General features: G+C 40.5%; 1 protein-coding gene across 3 annotated transcripts in view; it reads right to left on the bottom strand.

Moving 5' to 3' along the window:
• KLHL29 (kelch like family member 29) overlaps window positions 1-20,192 on the bottom strand; it is a 388,164-nt gene that overhangs the window by 130,624 nt on the left and 237,348 nt on the right. For 2 of the 3 annotated variants that reach the window (XM_064707789.1, XM_064707787.1), the window contains 3 exons: window positions 15,326-15,439; window positions 7,952-8,093; window positions 6,666-7,214 (listed from right to left, as the gene is read on the bottom strand). In XM_064707789.1, coding sequence (XP_064563859.1) covers window positions 6,666-7,214; window positions 7,952-8,093; window positions 15,326-15,439 — 805 coding nt within the window. The remainder of the gene's footprint in view (window positions 1-6,665; window positions 7,215-7,951; window positions 8,094-15,325; window positions 15,440-20,192) is intronic. The other variant, XM_064707788.1, reaches the window with a different exon arrangement.

Here is a 20,192-nt window from a genome sequence, read left to right as displayed (position 1 = left end):
TTTGGTACAAAACCACATTCTAAGCAAACTTAAAACTAGAGAGTGGGAAGGAATTCAAGACAACTTCAAATGTATCACTGTCTAATTAACTAGGTGGATCTGCAAACGATGACATAATATCGTGCAACAGTAAAATGAAACTTCTTCAGCTCTGTATTTGCAACACACAAACTACAGCTGCAAATCTGACATTTATTTAAAAATCAGACGTACAAAAAATAGCAGCAGGGACCAGATGACTTTTAAAAGCAGGTTCAGGGAGTTTTGACTCACTTCATCAACGCCCCAATTTTTATTTTTATTTCTTATGATAACCCACATAAAACATTGGTGGTGCTGAGTGAGAAGATCCTCCTCCAGTTGAAATGCGAAATCTCAAGCCACTGACATACTGAGAGATGTCAATCAAAAGATAATTCAATCACCTTTTTTATGCTGTATGTTTAGCAAGGCAATGTTCTAGGACGATTACAAGTCCTCTTTGACTCTTCAGTGCAGTTAATCTCTGTCTGTCATGACCTGACTGACAGTGACATTAAAAGGACAGGAATTACGAAAAAAACCCTGCTTGGACCACAGAAAGGGGAAATGTATTTCATTTTCACTCAAGTGATGGCTTAGATACTCTCATCAACTTCTCAGTCCTGCTAAGACTATTTTAATCAAAGAAGATGGTAACTAATACTGATAAAAATTTGATTTTAGAGGACCTGTTTGCTTTAAGTTTATTACTGTGCATGAACAAGCTAAAACATGAGCCAGCAGCATGCTCTTGCAGCTAAGAAAGCCAGGGGTATTCTGGGCTGGCTGAATTAGGCCAAATATTGCTATGAGATCATAGGAGGTGGCCCTGCTCTTCTACTCAGCACTGGTGAGGCCTCACTTCAAGTGGCATGTCTAGTTCTGGGCTCCTCAATACAAGAGAGACATACTTGGAGAGTCCAGCAAAGGACCATGAAGATGATGAAGGGACTGGAGAACCTCTCTTAGGAGTAGAGGTTGAGACAGCTGGGGCTGCTCAGTCTGGAAAAGAGAAGGGGGCTCAGCAGGATCTCATCAATGTATATAAATTGAAATTACATAATTGTTTATAAATTGCACCTGAAGGGAGGGTGCAAAAAGGCTGGAGCCATGTTTCTTTCATTATCCTCACTTGTCAGAACCAGAGACAATGGGCACAAACTGAAACACAGAAAGCTCCCTCTGAACATGAGGAAACGTTTCCTCAGTGGGGGTCACTGACACTTGCTCAGGGGCTTTGTGCAGTCTCCATCCTTGCAGATATTCAGAAGTCATGTGGATGTGGTCCTGGGCAAACAGCTCTAAATGGCTGTGCTCGGCAAGGGAGCTGGACCAAACAACCTCCAGAGGCCCCTTTCAACCTCAACCATTCTGTGATTCTGTGAACTCTTATGCATCAATACCAAGCCGGGCTTACAAATGACCACTACTCATCAGTGCCTTGGTACCACTTAGGCCATCCCAGGAAATCACCGCTGTTCTAAGGAAAACACAGTAAGAGACATGCACAATGCTAACACTTCCATGCTAACCTCACTCTGCTACAAACAATTGGAGAGAATGCAGTAGATTGTAGATCTCCTTCTCTACAACTATGTGGATACATATCCATATATATGTATATACACATACACATGCCCCCCATACAATTTTATATATAATTTTATACCTATAATTTTAATACTCTATCTCTCTACCTTTCTAGACAAAAGGGAGGTTTTCCTAAGGTTACACAGGCCATGTATTCTGGTGCAAGGCAGAGAATGGAAAAGAATCTTTCTAGAGTCTTTATCACACAATATCCTTTAAGTACTGTTAGTAGAATAACAAATGCTAGGTTACTGAAGAATTTAAACACTCTCCACCCCCAGCATTCATGTCTGGAAGTAGGTGCACTCACAGAAATGCAGGTCAAGCTGAAATCCCTTTGAAAATTCAGCCTTTTCTGAAGAAAAAGTTGACAGTTATTGACAAAACGTTGTACTCTGCCTTGTTACTATTCATGATTAAGGAAAGTAAATATTGTCTGAGGCCTAATGAGAATTCCAATGCAATAAAGTCAAGTGTGAAAGGTGCAATCAATAAGTGATGATGCAACAGTATTCCTTTGTAGTTTTGTTATTGTTTAGTTCATGCTATTTGCTGATGCTTGAAAATGAAGTGTTAAGAAATTAGTGTTACAAGGATTAACATTCAGATTTTATTTCTGATATTGTTATGTTTCTACAGTCATTACACTCTGAACACTAATTAGCATCTGCTTTCTTTTCCCACTAGTTAAGGACTGCAAACCAAAGAATTATAGAACACAAATACTATGGAAACGAACATCAGTATTTTCCATTAACATCCACAAATTAAACCCCATGATGTCCATGGTTCATTTTACACTGCAGGAGTAAGTACTGCAATAAAGTACTATATTTTCCTCATTTTTTGTGCTAGAAACTATGCTTCAAAGTATATCAAATTTATGAAGGGAGTGTATTTCCAAATGTGTAATAGATCTCAGAGCCCAAGCTGGAATGTTTATGTTCTATATGATATCATAGGTATCCACCAAGGACTCAGTTTTGGATTTACAAGTCTTGAATATCAGGAAGCATATTGCTCCAGGAGACAGACAAGGACTACATCTCAGTTACTCAGTTTCTGCAAGGAAACCAATCTCTTCCAGTCCTTCATCAGACTGATTAATTCCTCTCTGTTTAGCTCAGCTGGATTGGCAGGCACATTGACACTGGTCTCTGCCACTGTGCCATAGCACAGGACACTGGTACCTTGTGTCAGAAATTGAAGGGATGATTTTCTGTCTTCCCTGCAGGCACATTGTACAAGTGACAATTTGTGCTGGCCACATCATGTAGCCTAAAGATCCTGAAAATCTGTTTGAATATTCTTTGCAACTCTGTATTTTCTGAAGAAGCCATGTAAAAATTTGGCTATGAGAACTTCAGTGGATTTTTACCGAATACATTTACAATTAACATCTTTATGTTTCTGAATATTCTGCTGTATCAATTGCTCTGGCACTTTAGCTTATAGAGAAAGATTTGGGACACAGATGGAAAACAAGGGCTGATTCTGCCCTAAAATAGTTGGTTACATACCTGTGTTAAGGTGTCATGGATTTTGAAGTCAGCTATGAGTATTTGGCATTAATCCTTTCCAAAGGGAAACTACAGGTCAAAGCAGATGCCTCCCAAAACTCCCGTTCATTGTGTATGGTAAAAGACCCCATGCATTTCACAAGGCAGCTCTACAGTTCTTCACACATTGCTAAGAGCAATAATTCCTTTGAAATTTTATTTCTCTTGTAATGTAACAACTTTACAAATTCACTAACTAAATAGATCATGTAGTTAACTTTAACTCCTGTTTAAAGAACATAATCTATTCTGACCAAGACGATTCTCTAATCCATGCACAATTTCTCTTACAAATAGTTTCAATGGAATTAGGTAAAAATTAGCTGTAACACTGGAGAATGACATATCTCTTTTATATCATGGTTCTTGTTATCAAAATGCACTTTCCATGGAAATGACTCTTTCATTCACGTGAGATCTCTTGACCTATTGCAAATAAGACAGCAGTGCCTTTAACTTTTGGCAACTTATTTGTTTATGTGTATTTAGAAACAGTTGAGAAAGAAACCTAGTTCTGCATGAACACAGTATAAAATGGCCCATACACATACACAGCCAAAAGGAAAGATAAATATGGGTAATAAAACATGATGTTTCAAATCAGCTCCCTAAGAAAATCTAAAAATATAAGAAACCCTATCATATTAACCAGAAAGAACTGTTCTTTCACTTAAGGGATAGTTGGGCAATTATTCAAACCTGGACAAGACTGGATTGTCAAGTGAAATAATAAGTCAGAGTTCCACAGGATAATGAGATAGATCTCAAGGCCATTAGCAGTGGCCCTTATTATAATACTGACCAAGGTTCCCCAAGAAAGAGAGAGAATATTTAAATGAAACTTGTAGGGAACTAGTTTGAACTTGTATATTTGAACAGCTTAATACTGTCTCCTAGTTTCCATTCATTATTGGAGAGAAAGGTATCTACCATGTAAGACTGTGAAATCAGTCAGTCTTTCGAGACTGAAATCCCTGAGGGCAGAAACTAAAACATAAAATAATTGGATAATCAAGCCACATTGAAACTCCTGGAGCTTATATTAAGAATCTTATTCTAGTGAGATTTTAAGGTCTAGTTCAGCACCCAGTTGTCTCCTCTTTCCTGATTGTTTCTCTCTCATTCAACACAAACAAATCCAACATTTATCTTCTCTGACTTCAGGTGTGTCATGAAGAATTACAGCTTTATATGTAAGGGCTTTCTAGGTTGGAAACAGAGGAAGGGATTACTTTACCTCTATAAAATAGGTCCTGCCTTATGAGACATTTGTATATGCATGCTTCATTCTGTTCTGTTTGTTTGCTTTTTACCACTATGGGAATAACTCAATAGCTGGTGGTCACAGAGAAGCTCTCCAATCCCTGCAAAAAACAGTTGTCTAGCCTGCAGTTTGCGAGGTACAATATGGTTAATGTGTCAGCAATTACCATGGATTAGAAATACTGCTTGTTTTAGTATTCTCCTTCTGATCCTTCTCCAAAGTACAGGAATTTCCAAATACAGGAGCAGATCTAGGTCTGGCATGCCTGGTATCCTCCAGTGAGGAACTCTGCTCTGCACCTTAACGAACATCTCCTAGGCTGACTGGTCTCTGGGGCGCTAGGACTATTAGGCCAGACCGGGGTTTACAGCAGGTTAAGCAAAAAGGCTGACTAAGAATTTGTAAATCAAATATTAAAGACTGATTAAATATTTTACGATCTTTTTACTTGGGCTTTGATTTGAAGTTTACTTCATCTGCTTAGCCAGAGATCTGCTGAAGGTTAATTGATGGAGGAAGAGTAACTAACAGCTCATGCTGCTGGCCCTAAGCATGCGAGGCATTTAGGAGTATTCCTAACCTCTAGTGTGCAGTCACTGACATGCTCATTTGTCTCACTAGGTTAGTGTCACTAGGGCTCAGATAGGTGATCAAATTACTGCCCTGAAAGTGGTTTAAGCTTATGTGTTTTCCCTTGTATTGTATATTTGCACATGTCTCCAGTGACACCAAGTAATCCCTTAAATTGCGTTAATTTGATCATGCATCTGAGTACCCAGTGCAGAAAATTGGGATAGGTGGCTATGGAAAGTGGAGATGATGTCTCTTAGAAAACAAATAGTTCTTATGGAGGAGAGAGACATCCAGCAGAACTCAGTCTACCAGGAGAGAGTATAAATCTCTCCCCCTTTCTTTCTCCTTCTACAAAATCAATGGTTTGTAACTTATAATCATGACTTGACAAATTGCTTTTGTGGACTTTAAACTTTTTTCTTTTTTTTTAAAGGGAAAGAATTAACAATACCCTTATAATTGTTGGTTAATTTTTGGCTATCCAACTGGGCCAGTGTCATTTAAGGCCCATCTAGAGAGCTCAAAGAAAAATTCAGAGGCTCATTATCCAGCAAGAGCTCTCACCATAGAGGTTTAGAGTTGGAAACTTAAAAGCAGTCTGAATATCTGGTTTTACAAAAGTACTGCTGAGATTCTATCTGAGCTCCTTTTCAAGGGAACTTTGGTAAGGGTTTACACATACCAAAGTACAATTTATGTAAAGAGCTGGAAGAGTTATTGGACTAATCATTTTTAATAGAGATTCCTTGTCTTTAATTCAGAGTTACACAACAGAACTTAATAGCTTGTGGCAAATAAATAATTTACACATGGATTGTGTCTGAATAGAAATGCATACATAAAATATCACAGACTTAATGAAGGTGCTGTTTTTTTACAAAATCAATTTAATTGATTTTGCTGATAGGTCTGCATTAATATTTTTGGAAGCTCCATTTTGCTTCACCTGTACACGTGGCCCAATTGTGATTCGTAAGGGAGGAAGGGAAAACTCTCCAAATGCAATTAGAAACTTGGAACACAGAGAGCGTTGGTAGTTTTGAAGTGTCTGGGGTAAGACACTCGGAAATAACACTCCACTGTGACCTGGTAGAGGGGCTCATTTACAAAGTACTCCTCAGAAAAGGTCAGAACGCTCATGACTATTCAGTCATGTTTTGCAGCATCTGAGCCCAGTGAAGATTGTAATGAAGAGTTTTCCCCTTAACGCTGAACATGTTGGGCTGTTGAGCTGCAGTCAGCTTTGACTTATGTTTGGCCTGAGCTCCTATCAGAGCGGGGAGAAGACAAGGGCTGGAGAAGGAGGTCGTTGTGGCAGATGCACAACTGCAGCCAGGAGCATGGTGGTTGGATGGAAACATAACATGGGGTGTATTTCACAGGGAGAGGCATGGGATGATGGCTGCTTTACCCTTGGGAACACCAGCTTATCTGATGGGCCTGAAACTGTTTTTCACTGCTTTTCGCCCACAGCCTGTCGTACCTCCTGCTAACACGTTGCTTTTTGTCGTCAGTAACTCACAGAAGCTCTGCATTTTAGAAAAGCGCGTAGGCAGCTGCCGTAGCCGGCGGGCCCACAGAGAGTGGCCGGGACGCCGAGGGTCAGCCGCTGCCCGCCCCCGCTGCGCGCCTGAGGGGGCCGAGCTGGCCTGCCTTACCTTTGGGGTGCCAGGGGTCCGTGAACTCGTACTTCCCCACGCCGATCGTCCGCAGCATCTGCACCCCGTTGGTGTTGTCCGGGCCGCCCGCCGCGGCCGCGTTGGGGGGCAGCGGGGCGGCCGCCTGCCCGTTGGTGGCGGGCACGTTGCTGGGCAGGGCCGCCGAGGGCAGGGCCGGCGGTGGCGGCGGCAGCATGGGGCAGGCCAGGTGGCCATTGCCCACCGCGCCGGGGCCTGGGTGGGCCACTGGGCCCACGCCGCTCATGGAGGACATGCTGAGGGGCTGGCTGTTGGTGTACAAGGGCTGGCTCTGGAGGTTGACCACCATGTTGCTGAGGGGCTGGGAGGGCTGCGGCTGGAGCTGGTAGTGGCCTGGCATCAGTGGGAGCTGGGGGGTGACGTGCGGCGGGAGGGAAGGTGTGACGCCGATGACGGGGGCCTGGACGTTGGCGGCTGGGCTGAAGGTGGGTGGCTGAGTCATCCCGTAGGAGTGGGTGATGAGGGCGGGCTGGCTGCCCGCTGCCACCGTGGTGACCCAGGGCGCTGCACCTGCGGCACGAAGGAAGGCTGGCAATGGCGGCGGGCTTGGCATGGGGGAGAACAGACATCAACACCCTCATCCTTCCCCTCCCGCACCCGTGGACAGCACCGACACGCCCTGCTGCACTACACCTAATGCAGTGTGGGATCTGGAGCCCTTCCCAAGCAGTAAGTGCATAAAATTGCTGCAGCGATGTGAGCACAATTGTTAAAATACTCATCAGGTGACATGCGGCATGTTTGCGGTTTTATGTATTTTGCACTTTATGCAGCTTAAGCACACGCTTCCAAGAAAATTAACCTCTTTCCCTGCTGTGCTTTCACGGCTCCCTGACAAACACTCTGTGTGTATAATAATGGTGCTCCAGCCACTACAAAGACATTGTAATTAGGCGTCTGGCATAGTAGCACAATGTATGATATGTGTCTGGAAGCTGGAAATCATTTCAGGTAGTTCTGGACATAAAAGAAGTCTTAAAGTATTACAGAGTGCCTTTTCCTCCAGTGAAGGCAGAAAAGGATAAAAAAAAACCCACTCTAATGAACTTGCAGCATCTTAATACATTTGTATCAGCCCCAGCACAGAAGAAACTTGAGGGGTCTTTACAATGAGGGAAAACCCCTGCTAAAGAATAAAGAAAGGGCTCACAATGAAGTCTAATTTACAGAGGTAAATGGAGATAGTGCATTGAATTTGCTTTGAACGATTTTCCCTGGTAGAATTACAAATAAGATTAGAGACATACCTGGGTTTTCATTCTCCCTCATCTGTTTAGATGGAGGCTCATCAGTGTCCCAGGGCGTGGACTGATTGATGGGTGTCTGTCCCCACCTGACGCTTGTTGCAAGTCCTTGAGGCTGATTTTCAGTCTTGGAAATGCAAGGTGTCTACCACAGAAAAAGAAAAATACAGAATAAAAATGTTTTGTCTATTGGGATTAATTATGGTTCCTCATAACTAGTAGCTTGCTTGTTTGTTACAGTCCAAGAGGATATCCTAAGATCTTTAAATATCATTCATTTGGGGGTTGGACTACATGATCTCCAATAATTCTGTGATTTTGTGATTCTGTGATTGTCCTCCTGGCTTGCATGAGATGTCTGTATGGAAATACAATATATTTGAAAAAAAAAAAAGCCTCTGGAAAATTAATAGATCTACCTTAAAAAATCCACAACAAACTAGTGTTTTCAGAAATAAGTCACTTCATTTGCCATAAAAATAAAAAAAACCCCAACAAACAACAACCCAGATATGGTAATATCTAGTCAGTGGCAGCTACATAAAATGGAACAATCTTCTGTTTGCTCAATTTATTCCAAAAATAGCGAGTTTTGTTTAGCAGGAGGTAGAACAAGAGAGACTTATTTACAACTGTAGGACAAATTACTGTAGAACAGTAAAGAGAAGTCTTCGCATTTACTGTCTGTCAACCCTTGAAATTGAATGCCAATAAAAAAAAGCATAACATCACTGGCTGCTAAAGTGGGTATGTTGGCAGGTCTTCAGAGAGGTTAAAATAACTGTAAAGGAGGGGAAGGATTTGGGCTGAATAATCATCAAAGCAGACATGATCTGAAAGAGATCTCTTGATGAAGAAACTATCACATGGATTTAAATGCTACACCAGACCCCTGCTGCAATTTCAGGGGGCCTTCCCAAACAATCACTCCTTTGCTGAAGGAAAGGCTTCTAGAAAACAAGGGTGCTCCAACAGGTCTCATTTATTTAAGTCTGCTGTGTATTTCATTGCTGGAAGATTAAAAGTTTTTTGTTTTGTTTTGTTTTTACTGGTGTCAGAACCTCTAAACCAAGCAAACGGAACCAGCTGCCTATTGCTGAATGAGTATTGAGGAGTGAAGCCATAAAGAACAGGAGACCAGTCTGAGTGATTGCTTGTTTGCCTCGCATCTGGGAAGTAATTTAGCTCAGAGATGGGGTACAGCAGCTCCATAAATGCCCTGGGTCACACTGTACCAATGAAATCTCTGTCAACACCAGCAGCCTGTTCACCCATCACCAGTACCTCAATCAACCCATGAAAGGAAGTTATTAGCAAACCCATTTATGCCCTCTGCAAATACATGCACACCTTCCCCAAGCCAATCTGTCATTCTTCCTCTCTGCAAACCCACCAGAGGCACCTGCTTCCTCCTGCCCGCCCTCCTTCCCCATCAGCACCCCCACCAGCACCCACCCTGCTCCAGTGTTCCCCCCTTCAGCCAAGAGCCTCTGATCTCTCCTGACACCCACTCCCTTTTCTACCTGAGCTTTATCCTCTGCGGGCTCCTGGACTCAGGAGTTGTGTGTGCAAACCTCAATAAATGACCAAGGTTTTGCTGTGCTGCCCTCTTTGCTCCCTAAAGCCACAATGGGAATATTTCCCCCACTAGACATGCTATACTTTGTTAAATGCTGAGGTTCACAGAGAAATGTGATTTTAATATATATTTTCCTGAAATTGTTTTCTTTTTTTCAAAACTCATCAATTTATTATTTTCCACAGTTTAGGGGTTATGTTTTTTGGTTTTTTGATGTAATTTCTCTGAATTTTTTTCTATTTTATTTGCACCAAGGACAATGATACTCTGGTTTTAGATTCACATTTACTTCTGTCCCCACCATTCTGACTACCTCTATAACTTTTGCAATTGAAATAAAAATGAGTCAGAAAAGACATAAAGAGAGGACATGCAGACAGTCAAGAGCTTTAAGAGCTCTGGTCTATTCATGGTGAAGAAAGGGCAGGAGAGGAAGAAATAAGTCTCGGTTTTGAAATGCTTTCTATTTATAAATTGTCCTGAGAAATGATTAATATGAATACCTTTAGCTTTTACATTGTACAAGGTCTTTGACACAAGAGGATATAACACTGCTGGTGGTTTACCAGTTCATTTTAGCAGTATCCCTTTGGGTCTAGCTAAACTGTTTAACAGCAGCCAAAGCACTCTGCAGTAGAAAAATAAATAAATAAATAAATGAATATATACATAAATAAATAAAACCCCACCACCATTCTCTGCCTATATATCAGTTAAAATACGCCCCTCAGAAATACCAATATTTATTCCAAAGCAAAGCTTTAAAAAATGTACATGCACTATAGAGAAATGGGCATTTTTAGAAACCAAAAGGAGGATTCATGACTCAAATCACACCCTGTGTGTTCCACGTGTGGCATCGGTGTGTTGCATTTCTTTGTTGTATCAACTGGGTCTTACCAGTGGGTTTGAAATATACACTTGTCATTAATGTGAGGCATTGTCAAGACAGGCAGCATCTTGTTTAACTTTGTTACATTCCCAAGCTGCTTTAAAACTGTGTTGATACAAAATAAGAAAAAAAAAATTCCTCTACCTTAAATAATACAGAATGACACACATGCTACAATTTTAAAAGAACCTGTATGTTTTGTCCAGAATGGGTAAAGAAGGAAGTACAGTTCTGCTAAATCCTACAAAAGATCCAGTTGCTTATTTTAGAACTTGTTTTCCAAAAACCCTAGAGCACCACACCAGACAAAACATGTGAAAGTGATCAAGTCTGCAGCCAAATCTAGATCTAAATTCCATACTTTGAGCATTAAAAAAGAGGAAGGAGGTTATCAGGTTTGCCATCAATAAATGCTTCTCCTTCACTTTCACTAAATGACTGCTTTTATTTTATTAAACATGCTCACAAACCCTGCTTCTTAGAGGCTCAGTGGATTTAAACATACAAATCCAGTAAGTTGCTTTCAAACTGTACTCCTGAACTTGTGTTCGTTTGATCAGAAAGTGCCAAGATCAGTTGGTATGAAATCACAACACACATCCATGAAACACAGACAGTAATGGCGGTGGAAAGAGAGAAACAGCTCACTGAACTTCCTTTTAAAATGTATACATACTTCTGGTCTCTGATCTAATTTCTGCTTTATTTTTCTTAATACATGAAGGGTTACATTACAAGTGCTGTATGTCTCTGATCTGATTGCAGCAATTACCCATTTGCGTCTCTGGAAAGTGAAATTATTTCCAGCGTTATCAAACAAAGGAACTTTCTGTCCATTCGCTCAGGCCCACGACAGTGCTCTATTTGATGCTTTTAATGTACAACACAAATGACCAAAAAATGGTCTGTATTATGCTAGTTGTGCAGGGGGAAGAGCTGTGTTCCATTAGTGATCCACAGACTTCACAGAAACTAATTGTACTATGTTACACTTTTATCTTTAGCTTTCATGTCAGATGCTTGTTTGAATTAAACATGGAACACATGAAAAAAGGAAATGCATTACAAAATCTACTGGGTATACATCTCTGCCAAAAGTCTATTTACATGAAAAGACCAAAAGGTTTCTAAAAGGTCTGTTAAAACCTGGCTAGTCAACAGCAGCATTGGCGAGTTAATTGCCTGAAATTCCTGGCAAACTACAAAGACTACTTAAGGAATCATCAGCATCTTTCTAGCACCTGTAAAATGTTCAATTTGTGCTCTTTGTCATGGATAGAGTACCCCAAAATAAAATCTCAGGATTTTTTCCCTCTTTAGTTGAAGCCCCCATTAAGAACCAATAAAAACGTTCAGCTGAAGTCTGCATTTCACCACCTGCCACTTTGAACTCCAAAAGGGAGCAGTCTCCCAGTTTTAAGGAAATTAACTGCAATACAGATGTACAGGCAGAAGAGAGCAAGACAGAACAATTCTGGAATTACATGAGACTAACACAGACAAGTTGCCAGACTGTCAATTTTTTGCAGCTCAAGCAGTCATAAACCATGGCCCATAGGCAACAGTAATTGTTGTACAGCTGGTCAACTGAACCTTATTATATTAAAACATTAAAACCTTCAGATTCATGAGGCTTTTCAGAATATCTACAAGAAAGTTCATGAGTTCACAGCCATCAGATGATGTTAAAGATTGGGAATTAGTGATTTGGTCTATACAGCATCATGGCTGCATACGGCTACTCTTAGGTGTTGAGGAAGCATAGCTACAACTAAGTCTGACTTTAAGCCCTAAGCTTTACAAATCTGTAATGAAGTAAGATCTAAACGTCTAGTAAGACCTTTTTTACATCAGTAGAAACATAAAATCTATTGTACTACTAAGAACATCAAAGAGTATGCTAATGGGCTTAAAGAACTCAACATAATAAACACAAAAATCCAACAACAAAAATTCCAGTAGAATCTTCCCCAGGTTCAACACCACCAAGCACCTCCTGGAAAGGACTTACAAACACATTTTAGCAAATTCCCCAGAGCTTGTGGAACCATTGACATACATCCTGCTATGGCTCAGTGTTAAGTCCTATTCTAACAGTTTCGTGAGCAAAACCAAACTAATCTGGAAAGAGAGATACTATTTGTGATTCCCAGCAATCAAAACTGTTTTAATAAGGCCTTCATTTAAAGTGATGGATGAGAAGTAGCGAATCTCTGTTCCAATTTTCCAAAAAAGATTGGGAATGGCAACTTAATACCAAGGTAACGTATCCAATATGCAACCCAGTTTATTTTTCTTCCCATTGAAAATAAAAAGGTTGAGGAGCATGCATGCACAGAGGCAAACATTCCCTCCCACAGATTCAGGTTTCATGGCCTGTCATGGGTAAAAGCAACTTCAGTTTAATGAGGGAACTCCTTTTAAAGCTGTTCTCTATGCCTCTAACTGGTAATGACTGGTGGCCCTGGTTGGGTTTGAAGTCTGAATGTGTCTGATGCACTAAAAAGTTCAGTGGTCTCTGCACCAAAGAGTTTATGGTCTAATTTGTAGTTTACACTGTTAAATATTGCATGAATCAGGTATTATTTGTAGGTGTGCATGCAAAATCTGACCATACAGGGATAAATCTTTATATGGAGCAAATTCCTACCTGGCGCTGGACAGGACTCAAGTATATTTCTGAGTTTAGTCCACGGCCAAAGTAGCTCTTAAGGATGGAAGCAGAGCTTTTAAAGATGCACTGATGACAGCAATATCTCCCTAGCACTGGCTGTGTGGCTGGGCTACAGAAATTAAACTGTTGTTTTAAGAGATGAATGTACTGTAACATATTAAAAACCTAAGAGATATTGACAGGCCAGCATATAAGAGGAACAGAAAGAACAGTCCTGCAGTAAAACCTCATTCAAGGACTTGCTCATGGGTAGAGAAAAGAACTCATCTACCTTACAGTTCCCATCACCAGGCAATTCTGTGATGACACAGCGCTGTTTTTCTCTTCCCAAAACTAATGTGGGAGCCGCAAGAAAGAGAGTAATACAGTTAACTCATAGGAAAAATGTTACTACCCTGCATAAAAGACAAAAGAAGTCTAAGTTCCCTCTTGAGCAGACAGAATAATTCAATACTTAGACTCCTTAAACACCATCCAGCGAGGAGCCACCAGTCAGGGCGAGCTCCGGAGCACCATGCACAGACCAGAGCCACATGGCTCAGCAGTGGGGTAAAGTCCTCACTTTGCAGCAGATTTTAAAACACTCCCCACCTTGAGGGTAATGATACAGGCGTGGAGAAACCCATGAGTGCAGCGGGCCCACATCCCTGTGATGCATGCATTCCACCCCTTGACCAAACTGGGGTAGTTTGGTAGAGGTTGCAAAGGAAGTAAAGGTCTGATCCGTGTCCAGGCCAAGAACTTCTCTAGTGTGAACTTGTTCTCTGAAAAACCATGAAGGAAACAGGGACACAGTGAGCATCAATGCACATGAGCTTGGAACACTGATTGTGCGATTAACACATGAATAGCTGGTGCTTTTCCAAGACTCATTAATCAAGGAGCAAATAAATTTGTTGATACAAGAAGAGACATGCATACTTTTTCCATCACATGCAATTGGACTATAACCCAACTGCTTAATTCCAGAAATTTGACAGCCTAAATGAGCCTTCTTGAGCTCTTCTGGCCAGGCAGCCTGGCTGCATGGCAGTGATCTTTCCTTGAGCTGGGACAACTCTCAAGAAGGCTCCTTGAGATAGCGAGACCTTTAACCAATGGCTGATATGTCAGGAACCTAAATTAATACTAATGAAACATTACTAATTCATGTAGCTACTCAATATTAATTATTATCAACTTATTATAGATCATTCCATTAGATATAATCCGTTGTCCAAGTCTGAAACCTTGATTGGATCTAACTGTACCAAGGCTCTATAATGAGTTTAGAATGCAAGCGGGTCCACTCTGAACTTTGTAACTCAACAGAAGACTCTTCCTCACTCTTTGTATTTCTTTCATTAGATATAGACCTTTGTCTGAAGACTCAGACTGGACCTGGCTGCACCTAAGTTCCACCATGTTGTACCTCATGACTCATCAGGAGAGTCTTCCTTACCATTTTCCATCTCCAGTCGCTGTACAAAACATTCTGCCTTGATTCTAACTCAGTTTGCATTTGTGCCCTTCTTCCATGCAGTAATTAATAAGGTGAACCTCACCATCAAACTTACTTAACCTTTGTAAGCCACTGTTAAACTTTGTTAAATTCCACTGAACTTATTCAACTAATGAAACATATTGCTGCTACTCTCTTGAGTGAGGTGCATTCCACATATTCACAGGAGTTCCAGACGAGCACAGCATCAGTACCTTTACCCAACCCTGATCCTGGCTCCACGCAGAGCACAGCTTCTCACCACTCAGCTTGGGATCGGATAAGAAGGCACATGTATGAGCATGTCCAGCTTCTTCCCAACACCAAAATCAACCCCAACTTTCCCAGACTGAGCCTTGGCTACTCTGATAAATAAGAAAGCTCAAATTCCCTGGCTTTGACAACGTAATGGAAGATAACTCCATACTGGGAAAGGGTCAGCTGCTTCTGTCTCATCAACTTTTTCTAAGGCTCACATCCACATTACCTGCAGGTTTGTGAAGGAAAGAGAAGGAATGAGATTATGGAAAAGAACAGAGAAAGATGGGATAGAAAAGGGTTGTGAATTGACCACAGGTGGTGTCTACTTCTCTCTCATGGCTGACTGCCCAGTACAACCACTGCTCTCACACCAGTGCTCCAGTCATTAGCTAGGAATGAATGCAGGACCATGAAATGACAAGAAGTGCTTCATAAATGCTACTTTGTATTCTGTCTTGGCAAATTGCACCAGCAGAGGCTCAGGTACTCACCCAGCTGCCTTCATTTCTCAGCGAGAACATCAGGGAACGGAGCTGAGGTATCGAACCAAGGTCCCGGCTGCGACACTTGCTGCTCCAGGACACCAGGGACATCAGCGCACGACACTGGGTTCGAGCACAGAAGCCCCACTTTAGCCTGAGCAGAACCTCCTCTACTAACACGGTCTGCATGCAGATCAACCCCAAATCAGAGCAAAGCTACGAATGCAAAATCATCTCACGACGGAGGAGAAAACGCGCGGCACGGGGAACAACGCGGCAGCTACAGAGAACATGCACTGCGCAACGCGAGAGGGCTCTCAGAGATCCTGCAGGCATCCCATGGCACGGGCACATAAATCCACTTCATCATAAGTGCTTTTTGTCAGAGGGCTTAAGGAAATATGGGCAGTAATGGAGTAAGTGCTTGTCAGACCAGAATCCCAAGGGTGCACAAAGGATGTTGCCCTTATGTACTGGCAAAGCTACTGAAGAAGAACCTAAAGGCTGACTTCTTGAAAACTAAACATTTATTTGAATGCAAATGCTGGCCATTGCTAGGCTCAGAAGTCACTCCATATGGCATTTTCATGCCAAATTTCCCATGGAATTCTTTTAATTATCCAAACAGGACCCCAAATTTCATTCTGGATGAGGGCCTGAAGCATTAGAAAGAAAGAGAGGAATACTTAAGAAGCAAAATGCCCCAATCCCAGCAGCAAGTTACTGCACTTAAAGTTCCTTTTTCTTGTATTGGATGCCGACATTCTACATTCAAGCCCTCTGAACTCAGTATTTCAATTGCAGTACACAGTCCGTGGCAGGAAAGTGCATGTTCTCTGCCTACACAGCAGGCACATAAAAAGAAAGGGGGGAAAAAAAGAAAACCAATATAAGCCTGTGAGTGTTGAACAGTGCTGCGTGATATTAGTGATTTATTAACTTGGCTTGATCAATAAGGCTATCATCAAGGGCACATTTAGTTTGCACATATATTTCACTTTCTAACAAGCACTTTTGTGTGCTCACTTTAGTTTCCATAATCTGATCCAGGTTTCAGGAAGCTTTCTTTAAGGGAAAACAGAGAATTCTTTTTCTAAAAAAAGGATCAAAGTATACTCAGTCAACTCTCAAACAAAAGGATAGACAGTACTGTAGAAACAGCATGCTTACCTTTCACAGCAAAAAGAAAAATAAGCCTATAGGTTGGGGTTTATCACTGCCTTAAGTTCACCAACACCAATTAAGCTATTAAATTGTGGCTGAATTCGGATCACAGCAATTAAAAATTTCAACTTTCTTTGAGTGTCTTCCATCAGTAACATGCTAATTTAATGCATAATTTAAACTCTGCTGTCCTTTAATTCAGCATTTGTAAATAATTTAAAAAAGAACTAAAAATCCTTTTGCACTTACAAAGCTGACCCCCTCCCCCTTTTGCTACTGCAAAACAAAAAAGACTTTTCAATCAAGAATTTATTTAATTTTTTATATCTGAAAGTAAAAGCCATAAAAAAGATGAGAAACTGATTTACAAGATAAAACAATTAGCTCTGGGATATGTACATTAAGACTAATAAATTTCACATCATATTTTAAGAAGTGGAGGAGGAATCCCAGATATATTAGACTTTATTCAAATTCTATTGAAATGTTCAATTAAGAGCATCTTAGGAAGGTAAGTTATGCAGGCACTAAAATTAAGATGTGAAAAACAGCATTAGAGTGCTACTTCTCTCAGACACTATACACTTTAATAATCCATCACTTTTTCTACATCCAAGATAACATCTAAAATCTGGGTATTCTTGTAATTGCTCTGGTCTTGTTAATTTTTTTTTTTTTGTGTAGAGGAAACACAAAATGTATTTCACAGTGAAAAACACTACAATAATATATTGCATTCCCTTTTAACCCAAAATCACAGATCTCAATGATTCTTATTAAAACCTTTTTTCCTCTGCTATAAAGACATTTTCCTCTGTGTGGACAGATGAAAATGCCCTTTTTAAGATTCACACAAGTTTGTGCAAAACCAGCTCGAACTCATCAATATCCCATTGGTTCCTAAAAGAAGCTAAACATTCCCCAAGCTCTTCTGACCAGACATGACTGGCAGATGCTTTTTGGGAATGAGGTCTCAAGACACAACCCTATTTCCATTCAGATTCAGAGCTTTATTAACACAGCAACTTCAGTGCAGGATCAGGCAGTGAGGTAGACATTTAATTTGATTTACAACAGACTGCTAATATATGGTTTTTCTAGAAAAACAGTCACTGTTTTGTTCAATTCTTCTGCTCTGCAGGTTTTACATCAAAGTGTTCCTGCTTGTTTTGTTTCTGTATCTCTGTACTACCAATAGGAAGCTGCCCAGTTCTCCTGTTTTCTTTCAGCAGAACGGATTTGTGGACTAGCATGACTGCCTTGGGTGCCTCAACCACCATCCTTCTAGAAGATTTATGGCAAACACATAGCATCCCAAGATATAAATCTACCAAACGGCTATTAGACATACTTTGCTGTCCACAGCCCAATGATTTAAAGCAAAACTGATAATGGTATAGCTTGGTCTAGCATTACTGGTACACCTGTCAGAATTGTGCTACATCGCCGCACATTTTTTCCAGATACCTCATTCTCATTTTGGGTGTGAATTGGATGATCCTTTAGTATTACTCTGTTCACAGCAACTTGTGATGCTAAATACTCCTTTGTCATCCAAGGATAAATGGGTACCATCAAGATAAGGCTCTACTTACATCTCCTTCATTGATATACATTCCTTTACTTTTTATTCTTTTAGGATTAAATTATTCTAAGCATCTAGTCCAATTTGAGTCATTGGACTAATTAAGAAGAGGAAATCCAGCAAGGATGCAAGTTTGGCCAAAGACTTTTCTGTTTTTGAAAACCCCCTGTTATGTATCTTTAAAAGAAAATTCATGTTACAAAAAGTATAAAACCTCACACTCTCTTTTCTCCCAGGAAGTTAACACAAAGTAAACCACCTCTAAAAATAATGTCCCACTCAAGAAATGTCAAGGTGACAGGGAGAGGGAGAGAAGGCTTATTGTGAGCACTAAATAACACAGGTTAGTTCTGTAAGCCATGAAGGGAAGGACAGACTAAAATTAAATGACCTTTGGTAGGGATACCTCACCTACAACAGCAAGTCGTTATCTGATCTTCCTAATTCTCCTCCTCCGCTGTTGCAGGTCATGGTCCATCAGAAGCTGCTATTCCTGCTAGGATGGGTGCAGGGCAGACAGTGCCCTTGTGTTCCCCCTGGATGGACTGCCAGGGAGGCCAGCCTGGGGTCATTGCAGGTAATACCCCTGAAGAGGCAGCCTGTCCCCTGCTGAACTGGCTGTGGCCTTCAGAAGAGCAAGGGGAGTTCTAGCGGTTCTTGTACAGTCTTTGCCTCCAGAATACAAACTGAGCCTTGGTTTGTTGTAATAAAGCTTCAGTTAGAACACAAATCTATAAATATCTAACAGTGCAGATCAAAAATGCCAACTTTGGTCACAGCTATTGAGTGAGGGAAGAAGCAAAATGGGACCACACACCTAGTCTGAAAAAAAACCCAACAGGTATGCTTTCCACACAACAGGTGGAAATCAAAGTTATCTTTGTTGAGAATCCAAAATCTCCTTTCTGCCCATACCATACCACAGTTTTTGGAGTGACTGTCAGCTTCAGTCACTGGCTGACTGGCTCTACCAGATTTTCCAGATGTTATTAGAATAAAGCACAGAGCCATATCTTATTTTTTAGTGATGATTCTGTGCCAAATTCAAACATAGATCACATGTTGAGTTTCTTAAAATCACTGAGTTAACAAGAAAGTTGAGCCATTAAGCAAGATCTTCCACCAAACACGCCTGTCTCAGAAAGGGTCACAGAATTTCTGACATTTAGATGCTTTGAGAGGAGATATGAAGTTGGACTGAATGATAACTGTAGGTCCCTTCTGACTTAACTAATTCTTTTCTATTCTATTCTATTCTATTCTATTCTATTCACAATTAAATAAGCATATGTACATAGATATATCTGTATCTCTTTCCCTTTCTACTCCTGAGCTGTGGATGCTATAAAAAAGTTCATCATCTTTTTCTAAAAGTAGTCCAAGCTTCATATACTGGGGAAGAAAAACAAGAGGTAAAAGCTAACAGACTCACTGAGGGCCTGCTTTTCTAATGCTGCATTTGATTAATTATATGATTTACTTTCAATGACTGCCTCAATCAATCCTGATCAAATTAACAAAGACAATGATCAGAAATACCAGACTAAAACACAATACAAATTATTTGGTTCCAGGGGATCCAATCAAAGGAAACAGGATTAAATTAACCAGTGATCGGATTAAGGAAAAGTTGCTGTATAAAGTCAGAAATGTATTAGTACTTCGGGCCATTTGCTGTGTCTGTAGGTTGCCATTTCCTGCTCTTTACCTGGAGTTCTCAATACACTTTAAACAAAATTGAGTTTTCTAGGTATTACAAAGGTAATGTGGAAGAAATAAAATATAATAATAATAATAATAATAATAATAATAATAATAATAATAATAATAATAATAATAATAATAATAATAATAGTTATTGTTATTATTATATTACTACTATTTCACAGTAGCATAGTATATGGGGGTCTGCCACAGTAGGCATCCTCTAAAGAAAATATACACCTTCATACACCCTCCTTACCCAGGAGTCTGTACCTCAAGGAGTTTCCAGTCTATGTGCACTACACAGAGATCAAAACATGACAGAATATCAGGATACAATCAAAAAGACAGAAAAACCCATTTAATTCTACAACGTTAGTAAAGTACAAAGATGAAAAAGCTACTGTTCAACAAGGAGCATTA

Source organism: Zonotrichia leucophrys, chromosome 3 (genome assembly GCF_028769735.1).
Source record: "Zonotrichia leucophrys gambelii isolate GWCS_2022_RI chromosome 3, RI_Zleu_2.0, whole genome shotgun sequence".
Taxonomy (NCBI): domain Eukaryota; kingdom Metazoa; phylum Chordata; class Aves; order Passeriformes; family Passerellidae; genus Zonotrichia; species Zonotrichia leucophrys.
This window is presented reverse-complemented; position numbering and strand designations above follow the sequence as displayed.